The 24430-nt window shown below is 36.5% G+C and overlaps 2 protein-coding genes and 1 long non-coding RNA gene across 5 annotated transcripts; 2 read left to right on the top strand and 1 right to left on the bottom strand.

Moving 5' to 3' along the window:
- The first annotated feature begins 133 nt into the window (after positions 1-133).
- On the top strand, positions 134-4865 carry LOC110728872. Its single transcript, XR_002512783.1, has 6 exons — positions 134-609; positions 1595-1658; positions 1993-2200; positions 2671-2780; positions 3773-3966; positions 4480-4865. It is a non-coding gene; the product is annotated as an uncharacterized LOC110728872 (long non-coding RNA).
- Positions 4866-7875: 3010 nt separating this feature from the next.
- On the top strand, positions 7876-9892 carry LOC110728864. Its single transcript, XM_021908537.1, has 3 exons — positions 7876-8054; positions 9328-9494; positions 9618-9892. The coding sequence occupies exons 1-3, from the start codon at positions 7994-7996 to the stop codon at positions 9633-9635; spliced, it is 246 nt and encodes an 81-aa protein (XP_021764229.1). The 5' UTR covers positions 7876-7993; the 3' UTR covers positions 9636-9892.
- Positions 9893-10405: 513 nt separating this feature from the next.
- Positions 10406-21242, bottom strand: LOC110728845 (glutamate synthase 1 [NADH], chloroplastic-like). Of its 3 annotated transcripts, XM_021908518.1 has the most exons (22): positions 20586-21242; positions 20370-20489; positions 20136-20249; positions 19478-19630; positions 19131-19231; positions 18921-19017; positions 18361-18470; positions 18039-18142; positions 17735-17914; positions 17309-17652; positions 17114-17184; positions 16562-17031; positions 15568-16437; positions 15283-15437; positions 14834-14995; positions 13148-14743; positions 12845-13063; positions 12474-12742; positions 12072-12377; positions 11709-11976; positions 11317-11574; positions 10406-11128 (listed from the first exon to the last, which is right to left on the bottom strand). In XM_021908518.1, the coding sequence occupies exons 1-22, from the start codon at positions 20943-20945 to the stop codon at positions 10847-10849; spliced, it is 6609 nt and encodes a 2202-aa protein (XP_021764210.1). In that variant the 5' UTR covers positions 20946-21242; the 3' UTR covers positions 10406-10846. The 3 variants fall into 3 exon arrangements, with proteins under 3 accessions (XP_021764210.1, XP_021764217.1, XP_021764222.1); XM_021908525.1 differs by lacking the exons at positions 18921-19017; positions 19131-19231; positions 19478-19630; ... (1 more) ...; positions 20370-20489; positions 20586-21242 and adding exons at positions 18625-18688; positions 18798-18838; XM_021908530.1 differs by lacking the exons at positions 18921-19017; positions 19131-19231; positions 19478-19630; ... (1 more) ...; positions 20370-20489; positions 20586-21242 and adding an exon at positions 18718-18847.
- Between the last annotated feature and the right edge of the window lie 3188 nt (positions 21243-24430).

Genomic DNA, 24430 nt, shown 5'->3' with positions numbered 1-24430 from the left:
GAGTCTTGTGTAAGTCTGAATAATAAAAAAGTAATTAAAATTTAATGAAAAGCTGATGTGGCAGAGTATGGAGTCCGAGTCTGGGACTGGGATAACTCACCCTAAATATGAGAAGTTGGTTACTGTAGCTTATGAACAGTAACTGAGCTACTGTTGAAAATGAATAGGGGATTTCCCTTTTTGGCCTCGCAATCAGGTTCTCTGATTTTGCCTGTTTTGCTTACTCATCCTCTTATTTTGCTTTTTCCTTTTTCCTTTTTCATTCATGTTGTTTGAGATCAGTTCTCTTTATTTCTCTCCTCCATTGAAGTGTAAGTTGAGCTTTCTCCTCCATTAAATCTTCTTGAGTTTGATTCAATCATCTAATATCTCCTCTCCTACTGATTCACTCTCTCTCCTCTGAAATTGAATTGTATCCAAAATTAAGCTTCACTTTGAACACTGCGTCTTCTTCAATTCAATGCTTACAGGTATTTTTGTCCAATTAATTTAGGAATTCCCAACTCTGTAAAAAAGTTATTTAACTACTTCATGTACCTCCATTCAAGTATACTCTCAATTCTTCATCAAAGCGTCTTAATCAATCAGACAGGTTTTTCAAATTCTGAGGTAATCTGTCTGTTTTAATCAATCATCAAATTTCAATTTCACAATCTAGGGTTTTTTACATCAATTTTTTTACCTCAACATGCTTTCTATTCGATTTCATTTTTCGTTATTCTGTTTTATTTAGGGTTTTAGTGAATTGGGGAATTATCATAAGAAAGAAAATAGGGTTTTAAATAGGATATAGATTTAACCACTTGACAAAATAAGATTTTAGAATTAAATTAATCATCTTATCTATAATTAGCATGAGATGGTATAGGTACCACTGTTGTCGGTTTTATTTACTAGGTTTAGTTTTTTCATCATTTATTTGATTTTGGCTTTAATTGATGAGCTGATTTGATGCTGATTTTTTTTTTTTAATAAATTTTTATATTTCCATTGATAAGATAGGTTAATATTCAGATTAATTTTGTATCTGAATTGAAGTTTGAGTAGAATTGAATTTTGGCATTGAAAGGTTGTGTTGTATGTCCTAGAATAGGGTGTTTTTTTTTTAACAAAAAAAATTAAAAAAATTTTAAGGTTCTGGTGGAATTCGCTTTAATGGAAGGCTGTTATTTGGGAATTGAGCTATGTGAATCAAGCTAATGGGATTATGTGGAAATTTATGCATGACAAGCTGATCTTGGTTCTTTTAGTTTTAATTTGATTGCTTGATTTATCAGGAAGTTGAGGAGAACTAAAATCCAGTGTAATTAGAAAATTGACGTGGGTGAAATTAGAGCTTGGGTTTCTATGAATTAGGGGTAAGATTATAATATTTGGGCCTCAAGTTTTTAAAAAAAAAAATCATGAAAATCTGGAGTTTTGGATGGAAATTGCAACAGGATTCCAGAAAATAAATAGGAAGGTAGGAGGGAGAAAGACCAGGGACAACGAAAAACATCAAAAGCTTAATTGAAACCGAAATTTCAGCTCATTAGTATTTTTTTTTTTTGGTGGCTTTAAAGTTCAAAATTTAAGCTTAATTGTTGTTTTGCAGGATCTTGAATTCTTGCAATTGCACCCAACTGGTATCTACGGTCCTGGATGCCTAATCCCTGAAGGTTGATTTTACTCGTACAATATATTTGTTCTTTTCGTTCTTTTGTCTAATGATTCTAAATGAACTTTGATTAATCGTAACTAATCTGTAGAAGAAGTTTTGTAGTTTATTCCAGAGTATATTCTTTTTTCTTTGATGATACCTTTTGCAGCTGCCTATTTCTGGAATTTTTTCTTTAGAAGTGATCTTTAATTTCCTTCTCAACTAGAATTTGGATAAAATTTAAAAAGAGATTGGTTATGAGTAGTTGATTTCAATTGTTGTCATCCTTTGCTTTGAGGTAGTTGATTCGTATATATGTAGTAATAAACTGTACATTTTATTTCCTGAATCAGAGATTGATAGAGGACGAGACTGAGAAAGTCAAGGACTTTTCAGCAGAGACAACAACACCCTTTAGAGAAAGACTTATGATCTTAGGACGTCTAGCGAATGAAGAAGATATCAGTCTGAGACTCTGAATGTAGTAGAGTCGTAGAGAAGTGCTACAATGCATACAATGAGAAATCTGTCCTGTCAAGCCCTAAGCATGAGTTTTACTCGGTAAGAAAATTTCGTGTTTTCATAACTATAATCTGAGCATTTATATCATATGCTATGAAAATTATGGTTTTTTAATCTCTACAAGTCGTTGGTGGTAGAAGCAAAGTTTAGAAAAGGGCGTATGCTGTAATCTTCCTTCAATTTCAGTTAATTATTCTGGTTCATACTTTACCATCTAAGTTACTCCTGAATTTATAAAATTATTTGTTAAAGTATTTGTGAATTCAGTCTTTTAGTTGTATGCTGAGCTACTACTTTTGTGGCATCTTTTCCGTTATCATAATGAGATGTTAGTCCATAAAGACAAGGATTGATAGATGTTTGCATTTCCTTCACTGAATTCTACTGAATAAGGATTTGTCACCATAAAAATTGAAAAAAAATTCCCTCCTTTTTTGATGGCTTGACGCTTCTTTTGTTTTCTTAAACTTATTGGTTATAACTATTCTATCTTTGTCTGTAATATGCAGGAAAGACAGGAGCTCATAATATCTGAGCTTGTCTTGCAACGTCTTTATATATTGAATGAGGAAAAGTGGCTGCTTAAAATAGATTAAAGCTCCCAAAAACATTATATCAGGTAGCTTTTCTCACATTTGTTCAATAAAAAAAAAGGGTAGCTTTTCTCACAAACCTTGAAATAATTGTAGTTTTACATTACACTGTGATATTAGAGGGATATGGTGATTATCAGTGACTACTTGCAAAAAAATTTAAATTTATGTTTTTCCTATGTTCTTTTTACTGTAGTATTACGTTGGACTATGAAAGATAGTGATTACCGGAGACTATCAATCACTAAGCTCTTTGTTCTTTCATTCTTGTCTCAATTCAAAGGTTCTCAAGATATCAGGCATTACCATTGCAAATCTGTAATGAAGATTAGAAGAGTGCTCATTTTTTTTAAAAGATTTTACCGAACAAATTAGTGACTGAATCTCTAATTACTCGACAAAATCTTAATTTATCAAGCCTAGGAATCATCTCAGATAGTAATTTATTTGTCATTGTAATTGTGTTTCTAATTTTTATATATAATTGGTTATCTGTTGATGATAACGTTCACATATTGCCTATGTTACTCGGACTAGGGTACCCATGGCCGACACGGGTACGTGTCCAACTGTCCGACTCAACTATTTTGTGAAAAATTTCTATGATTTCTTGTATAACTGAAACTAACACATTTGAAAATGATCTTAGGATTAATTATGACTCATTTGAGGCTCAGTTCTTAGTGTCCATTGGAGCTCATCGATTTAGTGGTTTTAGATAGGTATTTATATGGACATAAAATCACTGTTTAATAGCTTTTTGTGAAATTTGATGAATATATCTATTTTACCTGACTTGAATATTTGGTTTTTGAAATTGGGTCGTCTCTCTCTTCTTCCCAAATGTTTCATATTAAGCTATATGATGATGCACCTGATTGATTGTATAAGCTTATGAGTTACAAAGATGAGTAGATAGAAACTCGCATACACTTCTAGCTAATTCTTCCATGCATTGGCTACCTTAGCTTTTTCTTTGGGCCTTACTACTTTATTTTATCTTCTTTTCTATTTGCAGGCTTACCTCTACATATGTCAAGCCACAATTCACTTTAGATTCTGGTGCTTGTCGTGTCAGTGTTTATGGTTGGAGTGCAGCATGATCCTAGAAAGAGAATTGATTCTATAACAATGTAGTTTCAATTGCATTCTTGTGTTGTATCTTCAAATCTGACAACAAATCATGGAACACTGGACATCCTTGCTAACAAGGTAACACTTTTATATTATTTCAGCAATCAATGTAAAGTATATCTATACTATTTAGCTTCATATTAGTGCATAGAGGGTTACTAACACTACTAGGGTGAATGTGGTAAGATAGTCTTTACAGTCAATCTTGAATATTATCTGCAGTAAGCCAGTACCACAAAAATTCAGTACAAAAGTCAGCATCCAAACCACTAAAGGCTTGAAGATTATCTGCAGTAAGCCAGTGCCACATGAATTTGAAAAAATTGTACATAAAGGAATGACAGCAAACTAGGAGTGTATAATCTTTGTCAATATCCTTGTTGGAAACTAGAAAGTGAATTAGTAATCTGGCAGCCAGAAACTTACTGAACTGAATGTAGGGGAGGAAATTCATACATCAAATCTTTGTTATGCTTCCTTTACTTTTTGTAGTTTAAAAATATTTAGCTTATTTTGTGCTATTTTCTCAGTTCACAATACACTGCTTTAGGTCTTGTGATACCGAATACTTACTGATTGATTTGGTGTTAGGTTCTAGCCAAGGACGATGAAAATAACGTCACAGCATTGTACATATGGGGAAAAACAAGAATAGAACTAGGGGCAAATAAATTAATGCAGCTAGAGAAGACTTGGTCAAATCTCGTAAATATGCTCTTGATGACAGGGTTCTTGCTTAGCATGAAAAATCTGTAGCTAGAACCAGAAGGGGCGTGACAAAGCAATGCTAGGACAAAGAACTGAACCCAAGAGATCTATTGTAAAATCTTCGAGGCTGCTTGATGTGTTTAGTTTATTGCAAGCTTACTCGTACCTTTTTTTTTCTCTGTGAACTAGCAATATGCTTTTTAAAGACTACATACGTACTGTGGTGTTCATTAAACTTACATGTAACGTGTTCTTTACCTTTTGTTTCATTTTTCTTCACATTCTCTAAAATTTATTCTCAGAGTGTCTTCGCTAAATTTTCTTAGTATTATATCCGAAAGTTATGACTTGCTATGGGTTCAGGTACTCTACAATGCATTGTTATAGTTACAAACTTATATTTTTGCTAAGTCAAATTGTTTGAAAATCTCAAGTAATGTCTTACAAAGGTTATGTAAGCACTGATCTCTAACATGGTAATTTCTATTTTCAAATGGTTTTGCATGGTTTCAAGCCGTAACCATAAACAAGATGGACCTGAAACTATGCGAAACCATTTACATTTGTAGTTCTAAGAGTTTATTGTGCTTATAACCGTGTATCACATACATATGTTGTTAATACAAATTAGTCTAAACTTATCTAACTGTAATCAAGATACTTAAATTAAATCAACTTTATCATTTTTATTTTTACAAAACTTTACCATTAATTGAAATACAGAAATTACAATAACTTGGGGTAGCGCACAATGCGTGCGATACCACAACTAATTAGCATAAAAGTATCATATATAATTAAATATACTATACAGTTGGTCTCTATTATTCTCTAACAAGTAGAACAAATTGGGTTGATAATTGTATTAGTTATGGAAGTTTGCACAGAGATTTGGCAATTATTATGATTATTGGTTGTTTTAGCTTTTGATTAGGTGGATAAGGTTGAAAGGATTGGATTAAGAGCCTTTAGAGGTATCCCTTAATATTAATTAGGGGGTACAATGGACATTCCACGGCCAAACATAATCTCCCTTTTTTGTTATTTTTTTTCAATTTTTATAAGGGGCTTGTTTGTTTGACATAAAAAATATGGGAAGTGAGACTTCCTAGGAATTGCAAGTTCTGTGTGTTGTTTGGTTGACAAAAATTTGTTGAAACGGGGGAAGTGGAACTTCCTAGAAATTTTGAGTTCCTACAAAATGTAGGAACTTACTTACCTAACCCCCCCCTAGGTAAGTAGAAATTCCCATGGTAAGTTACTTTCTTCATTGTCAGCCAAACAATTTTATGAAATTCCCATAAATTTGATTATAGAAATTTAATTCCCATAAATTTGCAATTCATGGGATGTTTTAATTCCCAAGTGAACCAAACAACACCCTAGTCTCCAGCAGAAATTATTCCAATTTGACTATATACAAAGTACAATTTAATTCTTTCAAAAAAGTACAATTTAATTTACAAAGTTTAGTGGACCAAAAATTTACTCCCTCTATATTTTTTTTGGTGTCCAATTTGAAATCATTAGAGATCTTATTGCAAATGGAATCTAAAAATTTATCCTTTTATCGATAAATATAACTGGTCATCGATTACTAAACAAAACAACTCATATTCATGCAGAATCCCCTTTTTTTTTTTCTTTTTTTTTTTTTTTTTTTGCTGTTTCAGCTTTTAAATATGTAATTTTTCATAATACTTATTATAGATATTGTTATTGTTTGTATTGGGAACTATGTAAAAAAAATCTATCTATCTATAACATATTACTAAAAGCGAAACCAAAACTAACACTTGGCATCGTTATATTAAAATATTTCCCTCCAAAAATATTACCAAAAAAAAATGTAAAAAATTGTATCTAAATTATGATATTCGCTTTACATAAAATTTAAATTTATAAACTTTATAAAATATTAAATGGTTCATCGTAACAAATTATATATGGATATTTTTTAACTATATTTTATATTCTCTATTAATTGGTGTATCGAGTCTTTTTTTATTTATATTGTTTCTATAATTTTGTTATTAAAATTATTTAACAATCGTGCATCTATTGCACGGGGTATAACCTAGTGTAACAGATAAAATTATTTAATGGAATACAAGTTGTATAAGTATATAACTCTCTCAAATATTCTGTATAAAGTAAATTATAAAATAACTAAAAGAATCGGTGTAACGGTCTAAAAGGACTATGATATAGCTCATTTTTTGGGTCGCAAATAAATAATACATTCATTCTTAATCACTTTCAAGTTTTTAACTTTTCAAGACTATTAGAGAAGTCTTAAAATTAGTAAAATGTAGCTTAACTTATCACTATAGGAAAAATAAATTACAAATATGAAGTCCGTTAAGTTTAGACAAGTAAATAAATAGCTTCCTCGGTAAAAAAATTGAGAAATGCAATCTTGCTCATTTATCAGGATAAACTTATCAAAATCACTTTATACTTTGATTTTACTTGGATCAAGTTCAAAATTAAACAATCTACTCGTGAGCCAAGCGAACAAGCTTGTAAAAAGTTCAGTTAAGCTCAGCTTGACTCGAGATCCCATTATATTTTTGGGTGTAGGGAGTGATTTTTCTAAGTAAATTCTAAATCATAACAACCCACTCTATTGCACAAAACAAGTAAACTAACCGTTGCTCTCTATGTTGGTTGTATTACTGGACTGGGCTTTGTTATTTGTTAGATTCCTTCTCTACTATGTCCTTATCCAAAAACAGGATTGAAATGAAAATGAAGACCAAAAAATTACCCTTTTTTTTTTTTGTGTGTGTTCATAAAGCCACAAAGGCGGGGCTGAGAATCGATTTCAAAATCTCCTTAAATCGGGAAGAAAGCTCTAATCACTTGAGCTATTCCTCACTCTTTCAAGAACAATAAATTACTCAAAGAGCATCAACCACAAATGGTTCACAAACAACAAAACAGGAGTAAAGCTAAGAAAGATAAATTATGTAGGTTAATAGATATATTTTCATTAAAAATTATAGTGGCTTCTCCTATTTATTCTATAGTTGTTTCATTTCTTATTCTTCACTATTGAAATTGAAATTCCCCATTTAACTATCTTTTGTGATTTATGCTACTTTTAATTTTCAAGATACGTATAACCTTTTAACCGTTATTAAAACGGAGTAAACAATGCTGATTTTTTATTGAATAACATCTATAAAGATATAAAGATATGAAATAATATAAAAAAAAATATATATATATATATATATATAACATAAATAAATAAATAAAAAGGGAAAGCTTAGATTATTCTTTGTCATCAAAGCCTCCCAATTATTATCACCCACTTCATCCATTTCACAATCAAACATCTCAGAAAGAGAGAGAGAGAGAGAGAGAAAGTGAGAGAAGAAAAGCAGGAAGAATGAAGAGGATACCTCGCATCAAATTTCCTGATAGACACCCTAAACCTTCTTCAACTTCTGGTATTAACTTTTTTCCCCTGTTTTTCCTTCTGAATATCTCTGTTTTTTGCAATATTTTTTTGATTTTTTTTACTTTTCATTTTAGTTAAAGTTGTAATCTTTAATCTTCTACTGCTAAATTTATTAATTTTTGTTGTGTTTAATCTTTATTATTGGGTGATTTTTTTTTTTTCTGGGTATGTTGTTCTTAACAGTTTGTAATAATTATAAGAAATTCCATAGCTTTAATCATCAGTCATAATCTAGCTTTAAAAAAAAGTTAAATTTTTTTTTAAAAATAAAAAAAGAAACCTATATTTTTTTTCTCTGCTTTTTCATTAGTGTGTTTGTTCTTCAATGGCGGCTTGAAAATTCTTGATTTCACTATGGTGCACTTTATTGCCATAATTGGCCAATTTGGGATTGCTTTATTAGTGTGGGTAGTTAAAGATTCCTTCTTCTATTGTCCACACTTTTTCATTTTTGCCTTTTGCCTTTGTCACAAATCAAATTTGGGCTTGCCAAAAAGCAAGTGATCAAGTTTTTGTACATCTAGACCTTCCGAAATACGGAGTAAGATTAGTATTTATTATTGTTGTGGTCTATCTAGACATGACTTTTTTAGGGGTTGCAAGTGGGATTAGAATTATGCTATTATTACAATAAGTTTGGGTTTGGATTTTATTTAATTTCAATCTGAACAGTTGATCATTAGCATATATATGCTGGTGTTAGAAACAAAGCAGATGTTCTAGCTTGGTTTAGAATTATGCTTAGTTGCAGTATGCATGTTACATAATACTTGTAGTGTGTAATGTTCATGCCTGATTCATGTAAGTGGGACTTTGACTGCTTCGGTCTTTCGGATTCCTTACCAGTAGAGTTCACTCGCATACTACAACTGACCTTACAGTTGCATTTTCTATTGTCACATTCTAGGGACAGATTACATGCTAATCAATGACTGAGTAGGGATGTTTCGAGCCTTGATGCTTCGAGCCTTTGATTTTGTTAAGATTGATGTTTAGAGACGCCTTCAATGTCATATGTGCATGGTGTGAGGAGTTCCACTTTTTTGAGTACTTTACTGCATTCCATGTTTTCAGATAGAGAATGTTGTTGTAGTATTAATGTACCATTGATATCAATATTTTCCTGCTATCTGAATTCGTTTTTTTTTATTTTTCTTGAGATGAAGCTGAATTCAACATGAACCTTAAGAACAATCCCCCTATTTTTACTGCTCTTCAATGTATGCTTTCAGCAATATTACATTATCTGCTTTGCTGAATAGGTGTTGAGTCCCAACCAAAGCCACCTTCAGGAAACACGAACACTCGCAAGCTTTCAACATCAAAGTCTGACGTTCCTGCACCACCTAACTCCACGGGAGGGGGTGGTAAAGCTTCACTTCAGCCTAAACGCACACCAGTCTCAGACAAAGAGATGGAAGCTATCTTGGTAAGAATTACTTACTCCCACTACAGTTCCTCCATTTCAGATCCTTTATTCAATCAATTCCAATAATGACACAGAAGAAACAAGTGCGGAATAATTAAGCTTTCCCCATTTATGTCCTTGCAGTTGGGTGGCTGCGTTTAGTTTCATTTCAGAAAGTTGTCAAAACAAAGACCCTTCTGCATTTTCAATTTTTTTGTTGCTTATCCTTCCAATGAAAATGTGACCATGAGCTGAAGACTGCATTTCCAACCTCATTGGTGTGAGACACATTTGGACTTGGCAAATTGGGAATGTTGTTTTCGCAACTCTGTATAACCATCAGATGTACTGCAATATGTTTTCTGTCTATATAATAAGTTTTATCTTATGGAGTTAACAGACTCACAGTGATCTTTGCAGAATGGCTAATATAGTGAAAATCATTTCGGAGAATCATCTCCCCTGAGGATAAACCGCCCTATAAACAGAACCGATGAAAATCTACACATCACATAATGAATTAATGGCGACTGATTTGATCTCGTTTATTATTGAGATTTGACCTAACAAATTATATCTGGCTCAGATAACTCATCCTATAAACACATATAATCGGGTCAGATCAATATTGTTTGTTACAAATCTACAGCCAATATTGACCTAACCCAATTGATTTTGCACTGGCAAATGAAATTAGTCACAGATATGATCCAACCCGAATATGACAGAGATTGAATTGAATATCTCATCACTTGAATGTGGCTTGTGCAATTGCAATTTCTAAAATTTACAATGGGAACCCAGGAATGTAGAGAACATGATGCGTAATTCACCAATGCACATAGCTCAAGCACCGGTTTGCAACAGGGATGTGTCACAGACAGTAAAATTTGCAAGAGAAAAACATGAAAGGCTAGAAACACTCGAACAAGAAAAATAAAGAGCAACATTTATAAAAAAGCTGAAAAATTACAGCCTCAAATTTTAATAATTATAGGTGGACGAGGCTTCTCATATTGTTTGTTCACAAAGAAAAAATCTCACATTGGTGCTTCAGATTCAACTACAACCTGGCATCATACGCAATCTTAAGTTTCCAGCTCTAACTTTCACATATATAGCTTTCAAACAAAACTGTACATTGCTCTATCTAGCTTCGCTACTACCCGATAACGCCTTTTAGGTAATGGGCAGTCCATATAAACAAAATGTGGCAAAGAAACAAATACGACCACTTTCTTTTACTTATACTAGCCACAAGAAGCTTGGTGGTCATCAATCAAACACCTCTAAATTCTCACATTTACGAAGCAGCAGTTCCTCATCGCTGGTTCTTTTGGGCATAAAGAAAAGAATTGATCAAGACAAGCAACCTATGTCATCACAGTTCGTTTGTCACTCTCCAGCTGCCTCTTACCGGCAACTTCTTCTACTGGAGAGCTGACATCAACGACCTCCTTTTCTTCACCCATGAGATACCTGTCAACCTGAGAAGCAGCTTGCCTGCCCTCTGAGATGGCCCACACCACCAAGGACTGCCCTCGTCTACAGTCCCCAGCAGCAAATACACCCTCCACGTTGGTTGAAAACCTGCCATAGTCAGCCTTGAAGTTCGACCGGTTGTCTTTCTCCACGCCCAGCTTGTCTGCCACGTTCTGCAGGAGCACAGCAACAAAAATGGTAAGCAACCATCCCCCAGTTAAATTTCAAAAAATGAGGCATTAGATGTATTGAACATCTAAAATTCAATTCTAGTCCCCCTCTCCCATTTAAACAGAAGTGATACTCACAAAATTTACTATTTATCATTCTCTTTTTGAGATGAGAAATAAAGAATACTAACCGCTTCAGGGCCTAGGAATCCCATAGCGAGAAGTACTAAATCTGCCTCAATGAACTCTTGCGAACCTTCAACTTCCTTGAATTGGAACTTTCCACTGGCATCCTTTTCCCACATGACATGTACCAACTCAAGACCTTTTAACTTACCATTCTCGTCACCAACAAAACGCTTTGTGAGAACCTCGTAAGACCTTGGGTCTTTACCGAACTTGGCAGCAGCTTCCTGGTGACCATAGTCAACTCGGAAAATACGTGGCCACTGCAAGACCAAGAATAAATAGATAAGATAATTATCCAATTAGAACACTTATATTAATTAGAGAAAGATGGGGAATAAGACATGAATTTCGGCAAAGTTTTTAAGATTTAGAGAGATTGAAGGGAATGCTAAACCTGTGGCCAAGGGTTGCCAGGAGCTCTCGAATTTGGTGGTTGGGGAAGAAGTTCCAAGTTGACGACATTAGTACAGCCATGTCGAATAGATGTACCAATGCAATCAGTGCCTGTGTCACCTCCACCAATGACCACAACCTTCTTCCCTTCAGCAGAGATGTAATTACCATCTTGTAGATTACTGTCAAGCAAGCTCTTAGTATTTGCATGTAGGAATTCCATGGCAAAATGGATTCCTGACAAGTCCCGTCCTTCGATAGGAAGGTCCCTAAAGGGGAAAAAAAAAGGTATAGTTAAGTCTTATTCTGAGCCATAGAAGGGAAGAATAGAAAAGTTGCAATACAACTTTTCCCACAGTTTTACCTGGGTTTTGTAGCCCCAACAGCCAACACAATGGCATCATTCTCATCCTTAAGCCGGTCAATGGAATATTGTGGATCTTTGCCAACATTTGCATTCACTACGAATTGAACACCTTCCTCAGCCATGAGATTCACACGCCGTTGAACAACATTCACTTTGTCAGTCTTCATGTTGGGCACTCCATACATCATTAGCCCTCCAATTCTATCAGCACGCTCATAAACAGTCACAAAATGACCCATTTTGTTCAGTTGATCCGCAGCTGCCATGCCAGAAGGTCCACTACCAACTACAGCAACTTTTTTCCTGATATCACATTATATGGAAGCCATCAGATCACAAATCTAGGAAGTAGAATTTATTAACCCAAAAAATAGACAATTTCTGAATAATAGTATGTACCCAGTTCTTTTCTGTGGAGGCCTTGGAACCATCCATCCTTCCTCAAAGGCTTTGTCTATGATAGAACATTCAATAGTTTTGATTGACACAGGATTTTCAATGATGCCAAGAACACAGGAACCCTCACACGGTGCTGGACAAACTCTACCAGTAAACTCTGGGAAGTTATTCGTTTCCAAGAGTCGGTCAAGAGCTTCACGCCACCTATTCTGGTAAACTAATTCATTAAACTCTGGAATTTTATTTCCTAGCGGGCACCCTGAATTATCCTGCAAATTAAGCAAAATAGAACAAGTCTCACAATAAGACTACTAAGCCTCTGGAAAGAACGTGTTAATATGAATATTTGCACATTTAACAATTACACTTACCTGATGGCAAAATGGAGTACCACAATCCATGCACCGTGCAGCTTGTGTCTTCAATAAGGGGGCAGGTCTTTTTTCATCCATGACCTCATTATAGTCCTTCATCCTTTCATTTGGATCACGATACTGAATCCCCTCACGCTCATATGCAACAAAACCACGATGTTTTTGAGCATCAGGAACCCGAGAAGGACGCTTGAACTCTTCTACTTCGTCCTCTTCCTGCATGATCACGAAAACATAAGCCCCACATGATCCATGTCAAGCCATCAAGATAAGTTAGATCAAAAACACAACATAATGTACCTGACTGTCTTGCTCTTGCAAAGCAGAAGTTGCCATCTTTTTTAATTCTTCAAATGCATCTTTTTCAGTCACTTCAATTTCATCTTTTTCCTCCTCAGCCACCTTACCGCCAGTCTCCTGGGATGCTCCATCAGTTTTCATGCTTGCAAGCACCCGCTTGTAGTCTCTAGGGAAGACCTTGATAAACTTGGGCAAGAGGGTGTCAAAACTCGCCAGCACTTCCTGAGCAAGCTTGCTATTTGTATGGCGTTGATGCTGCTGAATCATTATTCTTAGAGTCGTTATATCCTCTTCTTCCTCAACTTTATCAAGATCCACTAGCTCAGAATTGCATCGGGAATGGAATTTTCCATCCAAATCAAGAACATATGCTATACCACCGCTCATACCTGCAGCAAAGTTTCGGCCAGTTTTTCCTAATACTACCACAGTTCCACCAGTCATGTACTCGCAACCATGATCACCAACGCCTTCCACAACAGCCTTAGCCCCTGAATTACGCACACAAAATCTTTCTGCAGCCATGCCATTAAAGTATGCTTCTCCACAGGTTGCTCCATAAAGAGCTACATTGCCAATTACAATGTTCTCTTTGGGATCAAAACCACTACTCCTTGGAGGATATACAACAATCTTACCACCTGATAATCCTTTCCCAACATAGTCATTACTGTCACCTTCAAGCTCTAATGTTATACCAGGGCAAAGGAAAGCTCCAAGACTTTGCCCTGCACTTCCATTGAATTTAATGTGGATAGTATCTGTAGGTAGTCCTTCCAAGTGGTAACGTTTTGTCACTTCGTGGCTAAGCATAGTTCCCACAGCACGGTTTACATTCCGGATTGGGGTTTCAATATATACAGGAAGGGCCTTTTCGAGGGCAGCTTTAGAGCTCACAATCAATTCTTGATCCAAAGCCATGTCCAAGCCATGATCCTGTTTTTGGACACAGCGCTGAGCAGCGCCTGGACGGATGGTAGCAGCTGGTCTAAGCAAGAGAGAGAGATCAATGTTCTTCAGCTTCTCGTTGCTTTTCGTCACTTCTTCATCAACTTCAAGCATATCTGAGCGCCCAACCATCTCATCAAGCTTCCTGAACCCAAGCTGAGACATGATCTCCCTGACCTCCTCTGCTAGCATGAAGAAGAAGTTGATAACATGCTCAGGCTCACCAGCAAACTTTGCACGAAGAACAGGATCCTGTGTAGCAATGCCCACTGGACAAGTGTTCTTGTGGCACTTCCTCATCATTATGCACCCAAGTGTGATGAGGGGAGCAGTGCTGAAACCAAACTCTTCAGCTCCAAGAAGAGCTGCAATTGCCACATCTCTTCCTGTTTTCAATTGACCATCTGTTTGAAGAACTGTACGGCCTCTAAGGTCATTAGCAACCAGAGTTTGATGGGTCTCAGCCAGGCCAAGCTCCCAAGGAAGCCCAGCATTTTTTATGCCCGTCCATCGAGAAGCTCCAGTACCTCCGTCATGTCCAGAGATCAAAACATGGTCAGCGTGCCCCTTGACAACCCCAGCAGCAATCACTCCAACACCAGCTTCAGACACAAGTTTAACACTTACTCGGGCTGATGGATTGGCATTCTGAATTCCAAAATGACACATCAGAACATCTATATATAATTCTTACACAGGTAAACATGTTAAATTGGTCATACATAACCACATATGTACCTTCAAGTCATGAATAAGTTGAGCAAGGTCCTCAATTGAATAAATGTCATGATGAGGAGGAGGGCTTATAAGTCCAACACCAGCTGTGGAGTTTCTAGTTACAGCAATATCTCCAATCACCTTATGACCAGGGAGCTCACCTCCTTCACCAGGCTTAGCACCCTAAATAAGGAAATTTCACAACTTAGCCAAGAGATTCAACAACGAGTAAAATAATTTGGCATAAAAGTTATTCTCACCACAGTTAACATGTAGGTACAAGTTAAAGAAGCAAAGACACCCATGGGTGCTTTGCCCCCAGACACAGCATCATCTGTCCATAAACATAAATTCATAAACAAGTGGAAACCTCCATTCCTAAAGAATGCAGGGGTTGATCTATAGATGTAGTTCAAAGAAAACCAAATTATTTTGGTACAAGTACTCCAATCTCTTAAGCCATGTCATACCTGAGCCATCTTAATTTGTAACTCATCAGCGTTGGTCAAATAATAACTGGAAACACCAAATCTTCCACTTGCCACCTGCTTAATAGCACTACGCTTAGGATTCATTGAACCATCTGGGAGTGGCTCTAGACGTGACGGATTCTCACCTCCCTCACCTAGACAAGAACTTTTTAGTCAAGACATTTATTCAAAGAAAAAGAAAAGCCTGACCTATTGTGACAAGATCTTAGCCATTAGAATTAGATAGCATGGACAGATTGGGAAAGATCAAAATTAGCCACATACCTGTATTTGATTTTCCTCCCAACTTGTTCATCGCAATAGCAAGAGCAGAGTGTGCCTCCAGGGATATTGATCCATAACTCATGGCACCAGTGCAAAATCGTTTCACAATCTCACTCACAGGTTCTACCTCTTCCAAGGGGACTTTATCTTTCATTTCCTTGAACTTCAAAAGTCCTCTTAGATTGCTTGATTTATTTAACTCATTGATACGATTTGAATATTCTTTGTAAGCTCCAACACTGTTTGACTTAGCAGCTTCCTGCAACTTGGCCATAGCAAGAGGATCATTGAGGTGAAGTTCACCATCTTTTCTCCAGTGATAATCCCCTGGATTAGGTAGTGCCACTGATTCTGCACTTCCAAACGGAAGAGCCCGCCTTGGAAATGCCATCTCATGAAGTTTCAGTGCATCAGAGGCCAGCATTTCAAAAGTTGCACCTTCAACTCTGCTTGCAGTTCCAGTGAAACACCTCTCAATGACTTCTGAAGAAAGACCTACAGCTTCAAATATCTGAGCTCCCTTGTATGATGCCAAGGTAGATATTCCCATCTTTGCAAGAACTTTCATCATTCCGTAGTTGCTTGCTTTAAAGTATCTCTTAATTAGCTCATCTTTTGAGCGAAATTCACCAGTTGATTTAGGTGGAATCTTTCCATCTACTTGCAGCCTCCATATAGTTTCAATGGCCAAATACGGACAAATTGCATCCACTCCAAAACCAACTAGAGTACAGAAATGATGCACTTCACGTGGCTCAGCAGATTCAATTATCAGACCAACACGAGTTCGCTCAAGAGTCTTAACTAAATGCTGATGAACGGCACCAACCGCCAATAGAGAGCTCACTGCAACTCTACTTGGCGAGAAAGCTACAAAAGAGGAAGAAAATAAGGACCAAAAGACATCAGTCATATCACAGAGTTTATAAACAGAATTATATTTCTATTTTGTCATTTAACCAGGAAAAAACAATTAGTGACTCATTAATCTTACCTCTGTCAGAAAGCACCAGAACAGTGTATCCCTCCTTTATTGCATCTCTTGCTTCAGCAGAGATCCTGTCCAACGTCTGCTCCAAGCCTTTTCTACCCAGGGTCTTGGGATAAGTGATGTCAATGACCTTGCTACGCCATCCTCTGTAATCCATTTTCTTAACAGCTTCCATTTCTTCAATGGACAAAAGAGGACCCTTCAATGATAGACGGTGACACTGCAACTCGGTCATTTCTGTGAGATCACCTTCAGGACCAATCATGCACTCCATGGATGTCACGATCTTCTCCCTAATAGGATCAATGGGAGGGTTTGTGACTTGAGCAAACAGCTGCTTGATATACTGGAAAGTGAGTTTCTCCCTGTTTGACATCACAGCCAAGGGAGTATCATTTCCCATGGAACCAAGAGCCTCAGTGGCATCCTTTGCCATGGGAATCAACAGCATTTCCAAGGCTTCAACAGAGTACCTAAAAAAAAGCACCTCATGTTAATACTTCAAGAAAAATGGAGCATAAATATGTTGCAATAGTGTTGAGTCATGGCATCTACCCAAATGCCTTCAATGGCGCCAACAAACCATGAATGCCCATGTTCTCCATGTCCTCATCCAGATTAGACACCTATAACAACAAAAACAAAATCCAATTAGATCATTTCAATAATGTAAGCTTCTTCATCAAACAAATATAGAAACGTCCGGGCCGTAATCCATTCCAGGCAAATGGAAACAATTGCTGTACTTACAGGAACTGCTCCAGAAATAGCAGGAGCAACCCTCTCTGTCTCGGCCACAGAATCAACTATGTCCTTCAAGACTAACTTCTGCCTTTTCAGCCATTCTCCATATGGACGAGCCGTTGAATATTGCTTTTTTAAGGCATCATCATCGACAACGATGTGCTTGTCAAAATCAACCAAAAGCATCATTCCAGGGTTCAAACGCCCTTTCTTGGATACGTCTTCTGGTGAAATGTCAACAACTCCAACCTCACTTGCCATTATAACTCGTCCACTGTGAGTTATATAGAAACGTCCAGGACGTAATCCATTCCGATCCAATGTGGCTCCAAGGTATCGGCCATCAGTGACTGCAAGGAAACTAATGTCAGCACTCAGCAGGGAAACTATTAGAACTTTAATGTACCAAAGAGATCAGAAATGAATGTTTACATGTTATAAGAGCTGGCCCGTCCCATGGTTCCATTAGGGCCGAGAGGTACTCGTAAAATCCCTTTCTTTGAGGATCCATATTCTTGTCATTCTGCCAAGCTTCAGGAATCATCATCATGACAGCTTCAGGAATACTTCTACCAGCACGAACCAAGAGTTCAAGAACGCCATCAAAAGCTCCTAAAAAGGTAAGACAGTAGAAGATCATTCTCTGAATCCACCAGCTCATCCTAAGAATATGGAAAGTACATGCCAGGCCAAGAATAGCCGACAGTATTTCTGATACTGAGAGTATTGTTCTCACCTGAATCAGAAGAGCTGGCATCCACAATAGGCAAAAGCTTTTTCATCTCATTCTTTGACAGACCAAGTTCCTTGCACTTAAGCAGACCTTCACGAGCCCGCATCCTAGGATAGAGTATTTAGAACAAACAGTGAGATGGCTATAAACTGTTTCAGCTCTATTTCTGCTAGGTGGAAGACTTACCTGATGAATTAAGGAGCATATACAAAGTAAAAATTCCACTGGAATACTTTTTTAAGGAGCAAGGACAGTTATTATAGGCAACAATATCCACAAAATGATCAATTTAGCATAGCCAGAGTTTGTAAGTTGATTAACTTACCAATTTACGTTTCCACGAAGAGTATTGATCTCCCCGTTATGACCCAATACACGCATAGGCTGAGCACGATCCCAGCTTGGAAATGTGTTGGTGGAGAAGCGAGAATGCACCTGCAAAGTATGAGGACCATACATTTCAGTCAAAGAAATCCTCTACCATATACACATCCAAAACTCTATTGAAACCAATTTGTATTCAATTTTACATTCTAAGGGACTATTGGTAAGGGTAATTTCCAGCAAAAATCCGAACTCCCTATACTACCTCGACACACATTTTCTTTTCCATCTCTCCTCAAGAACATCATAGAGAGCAACAGCACCAAATTCTGCAAAGATGATTTAATGAGTTCCTTACCAACGCACCCATGCATCCAATCGGGCATACAAATACATAGAGTAATCAAGGAGTGGAAGAACTTAAGAGATCATTCATACTTCAATGCCTCAGAAGTCATTCCTCAACCTTGCACCTCGTCAGTTACCCGTAGTTCCCATGCTTCTGGTTGTTAAGATATAAGTTAGCAGACAAAGATGCAAGTGAATAGAAAATATAATTACCAGGGCCATGTAGCTCGTAAACCTTTCATTGCCAAGGTCCCAATAATAGTACTCCTTCAGTTGAGAAGGCTTCAACTGACCTTTGTAAACAATAGTCCTGCGCAATAATCAAGCACCAAATTACAGAAATTGCCAAGATCAAATATTGCTATCAGAATCATTAAGTACCACAATTAACTTAAATAGAGAGTGCCAGAGAATATTGCCAACCTTGAGGACAGAGAACATATATAGAAGTCCTTTACACCACCATGTTGGAGGTTCAACGCGGCTCTGATAGCTACCATTGAAACCCTCCTCAGTATGTACATCTGTTAGAAATATATAAAAATTGTAAATTAGCTAGAAAAAGGTAGAACATAAAACTAGAGAAAATAGCTCAATAACATCACAGAGATTAGAAAGATCATATTTTTGCTTTACTGATACTGATTGCCTAACAAGATCAAAATTATGGAAATACATAATTTCAAAATCCTCATCGTCTAAAATATAACCAGCATTGCATAGTTACTAAGGCAGGAAAAAATATAAATTTCAGATAATTTGAAAGCTACCTGCTGTTCAAGGTCTGCTTTTGATCGAGGGGTTGGTGTAAGAAACACCTGTTCAACCACTGGTTCAGTCATCAGAGCAGACTTACCCAGTCCCGAATTATCGGTTGGGACAGGACGCCATCCAAGGACTGTATGACCAAGTGATTCTGCAACCTAAAAAGACAACACAGAATTCAACAGTCAAATTTCATAATCTAGAACTCCAGTCCAGGGACTGTATGACCAAGTGCTGTGCAAGTGTGCAACCTAACAAATAATTCAAACAGTCAAATTTCTTTATCTTAAACTTCAGACAAAAGTATTCATGAAAAACTTTGTTGTGACCAAGACCATTGTTACTCAGACTCGGGTGGGTTCATGTCCAGGTGTCAAACTCGACTATCTTATACTCCGCAACACTTTTGCATCTCTTTTAACTAAAAATCTAAACACACACCAGGACAAAGCAAAATGACCCTATAACTGCCATAATCTTAATGATTGATGCATTCAACCGTAAACAAACTACAAATTGGAAGTTAACGCAAACAACAAAACACAAGGAGGACATGATATTATAACACTGGAAACAGGCATTTAGTCACGTGATACCTCCTTTCTACCAAAAAGTAACAGAATAATAAATGTCAAATCTAATGAAACTAAATCAATAAATTACCTTAGTAAACACATTTTTGCTTTCTTCCCTTCTACTCTCAGAAGTAGGCAAGAAAAACATCCCAACTGCATATTCTCCAAGAGGTGGCAATTCAAATCCAAGATCCTTTGTCACCTAATTCAATTCGCAACCTCTTCATAAAATTACAATCCAAATAAACACAATCCAATTCATTGAAACAAGTCAAATGCGACAAGTAAAATGAGATAAAGCCGAGTAAAAGTAAAATATTACCTCGGTGAAGAAATCATGCGGAAGACCGACAAGAATACCAGCACCATCACCAGTATTAGTCTCACAACCACACGCACCTCTGTGCGCCATCCTCACCAACATTTCAACTGCATCCGTAACCTTTTTTTTTACCATAATTACCAAATAATCAGTAAATTAAATTAATTAATCCTTAAAATCAAAAACCCTAAAAAATAGGTAAGTTCAATTTATTACCGTTTTACGGCTGCACTCGCCGGAAAGTTCAGCAACAAAACCGACACCGCAAGAATCCTTATCATTTTTCGGGTCGTATAACCCGAGAGGCTGCTCCGGAACCTGAGATAATGCGGATCGAATAACGAACCTCGAGTTCGGGTCCCGGAGCAGTGGTCGTAGTCTCTCGGATCTTAACCTATTTCCGAAGATTTTGCTCTCACAGATCTTGGCTTCGGACCTCCGAACCGCGTAGCTTCGGGAGCTTCTCTTACCGAACCTACATAACTGTGGTTGCACCACCACTAGTCCTCCATGGTTCTCCGAACCTACTTTGCTTCGGAGGTTTAATACCGAACCTACCCCTGCTGCCACCGACATATCGTCAAGTTTTTCCGGTTGATTTTAAGATTGATTTTTAATTTAATTTAAGATTATTGTTATTATTATCGTCGTTATAATTATAATAATTGATTAAATATATACGAAAATTGATTTCCGGTGATTATACAGGGTGATGAAAACGGTGTCGTATTGACGAAGTAGAGAGAGAAAGAAGAGAGAAGTTGTAGGTCTCCCGTCTCCTCAGCAATGGCGGATTTCCGCGAGAAGAGAGAGAAAATACAGCACAGGAGAGAGAAAGTAAAGGAGGTGAAAGCGTTTCAAAGAGATGGGTTGTGTGGCCTTTTTATAGAACAAAAAGAGAGTGTGTTGAGCTCGGTTTTTTTTTTTTTTTTATTCGGAGTAATTAAAAAGTTTGGAAAATCGGGAAAAAAAAGTGAAAGATAAATAAAAAGTTGGGAAAGTGGGGACCACAATCGACGTGACAGAAGGAAATAGGGTGTCGGGATGCCACGTGGAGGAATGAGCTTATGCGGCACGCGACAGCCGCTGAGGGAAATACAGGGGTAAAAAAGTAAATTCATAGAGTTAACCTACAAAATTGGTAGAGGTGAAAAGGGTTGTTAAGATTACGCCGCCACTGGGTTTGGGTCCGAACCGCCGCGGCTCGGCGTCGTTTTTAATCTTGGATTTAGGGATAAATGTAGTAATTATCCATCCAAATAAAATTTAAAAAATAATGAAAAATGTACTAAATATAGCTGTAAATTATGGGTAATGGATTTTTTTGTAGGGGATGGATTATATAGATATTACTTTCCTTTATTTATTGATTTTATTTCCTTTGAAGTTTATTCCTTTTGATTTTTCACAAATTTATTAGCTGCAGTTGTGTTTTTTCTCTTTGATTATCCAAGTTCAACTTGGGTGATTTTGAGAGAATTTTGACATTAGTTTAATTTTACTAATTAATGCCATTTTATTTTTTGAGGGAAAGGGGAGCTAATGCATTAATCAATGGACAATTTTAATTACTAAATCTTAAATTATTTACTCATACTACAAGTACTATAATTTACAATATAAAATCCTTCAAAATATTAAAATTTAAAAGATATCATACAATATTTTAAAACAAATTAATTATCTGAAGTGAGTGTTTCATAAACATCAATAATTTTCCACTTTTGATCTTTTATTTTAGTCGAACAATATAAATTATGATGACTCGACAATTGTACAGGTTAGTGTTTAATGATTTTCTACTCGCTTCTCATATTACTATACATGTGCGCATGTGATAATGACGATAAGTTTTTCAATGGAGTAATTAATCTACGTCCTATGACTATCTAATTCAATTAACAATAATATAACTAAATGACTACTCCGGCCTTCAAATTATAATCGTGTTGTCTGTTGAACGCATGAAATACTTGTACGTAATATATATTGTTCTGGTTGGCATTTATAATGAGTTAATGACTATTAAATGCACTTTCATGTTTATAATTTTGTACTCCGTATTTTATAAATTTTTAGCAATTTATGTAAAATATTATATTAATGCTCGATTTTATATAATGCTACAAATACCCTATGAGTCCATTGAAATATATACATATGTGGATTTAGTAATGAGTTTGTGCGGTCCATGTCCCCCAGATTTTCAAAAAAAGTGTTACATTTTAATGAAATTGTGAAAATATAATTAAGACATTCATTGAATTGATAGTTGGTGATTGTCTCAGCAATTTAATAATCTTAAATCTACTACGGAGTAATATTATATTAGGTCAATATAATTATAATGGATTCCAAACACAATTACCCTTAAATGTTTATATGATTTATTGTACGACCTCCCAACATTAGTATCCCTTAAACCTGGGCACGGGCCGGGTTGGCCCGCGTGCCGCCCGGCACGGCCCGCCGTTCGGCGCAGCCCGGCACGGCCCGAATTCAAGCACGGCACGGCCCGAAGTTCAACTTCCGTGCCACGGGCCGTGCCACGGACAGGGTTGAGAATTCCCAGGCACGGCCCGACACGAGCACGGCCATGGCCCGCCGTGCTGGCCCGTCGTGCCGGCCCGTAGGCACGGCCCGCGGGCCAACGGTAATGTTACCGTTTAAATGCAACGGCTAGCTCCTTAATAAGCCAAAAAAACGGCTAAAAAACGGCTAGTTTTTTGCCAATTTGCTCCCCAAAAATTCTATAAATACTCACCTCCATTTCATTCCCAAATCACAAAATCACAATCTCTTCTTCTTATCTCTTATATTCTCTAAATCTCTAATAATCCTTATTTTCTTAAATTCTCTAATTATTCTCTTAAATTCTCTAATTATTTTCCTAATATCGGAAAAAATTAAAAAGTTCGTAATCGTAATTAGTGGAGCGTTGAAGCACGGTTGTAAGATCTAAACTAATCTTAAATTTATTATTGTTTTATTGTTATTATTAGAATAATCTTGTTTAATTATTATTGTTGTTAATTGTTATTGTTGTTGTTATAATTGTTGTTATTAATTATTATTATTGTTACAATTGTTGTTATTATTTATTTTTGTTGTTATTGTTATTGTTATAGTTGTTGTTATTAATTATTATTATTGATATTTTTATTGTTAAAATTGTTGTTATTAATTATTATTATTATAGTTAACCACTTTTTATTAAAAAATTAATTGTTAATTATGGCATCGAACAACCCATCATGTAGGTCTAGGGGGAAAGGCCGACTTATCCGTAGTAGTAGTTCTAGGGAACCACCAAATACAACGAGCCCCCAAATTACGAGTCAAACCAATGACCCCATTTACTTCCCCCCGGGCTATGAGCCATATAATACGTCGGGATTTCCAGCACCACCACTAAACCAATTTCCACTACCACCATACCAATTTCCACCTAATTATATCGGTGATCAACAAAACTATTGTTCTAGCCAAGGTAGCCAAGAAAGTACCCGAATTCCCTCTGGTTCTACTGCCACTCCCACTAGTCCCACTACTAACCATCACACACATCATGAATGGTTAACCGAAACTGAGATGCTACTTTTGAAAAACCGAAGGAGTGAGGTATGGCGTTATTTTGTCCTAAGTAAAGATGGTGAACAATGGGCAAAATGTAAAACATGTAATAGTGTATTCACGACAGTTACCAAAAACGGGACGGGACACTTATCTAGACACATGAAAGCTTGTGCAAAACCAGCTAGTGATCCAACCCAGCCCAAAATTTCCCAATTCCATCCATACGGCTTTACATACAACTATGAGAGGGATAGGGATGAACTAGGAAAAATGATAGTACACGCCGAACAACCTTTTCTTTTCTCGGAAAGTGACGCATTCAACACCTACATTAACAAAGCACTACAACCCCAACATAAAAGAATCTCTAGGAAAACCGTTCGTTCCGCCGCAATGAAAAATTTCCTAGAGTACAAAGTCCGGTTACAAGCCGAATTGAGTAACCTTAACTGTAGAGTATCTTTAACAGCCGATTCTTGGGATAG

This window comes from Chenopodium quinoa, unplaced genomic scaffold (assembly GCF_001683475.1).
Source record: "Chenopodium quinoa cultivar QQ74 unplaced genomic scaffold, ASM168347v1, whole genome shotgun sequence".
Taxonomy (NCBI): domain Eukaryota; kingdom Viridiplantae; phylum Streptophyta; class Magnoliopsida; order Caryophyllales; family Amaranthaceae; genus Chenopodium; species Chenopodium quinoa.
Note: the sequence above shows the minus strand (reverse complement) of the source record. Positions and strands in the feature narration are given on the sequence as shown.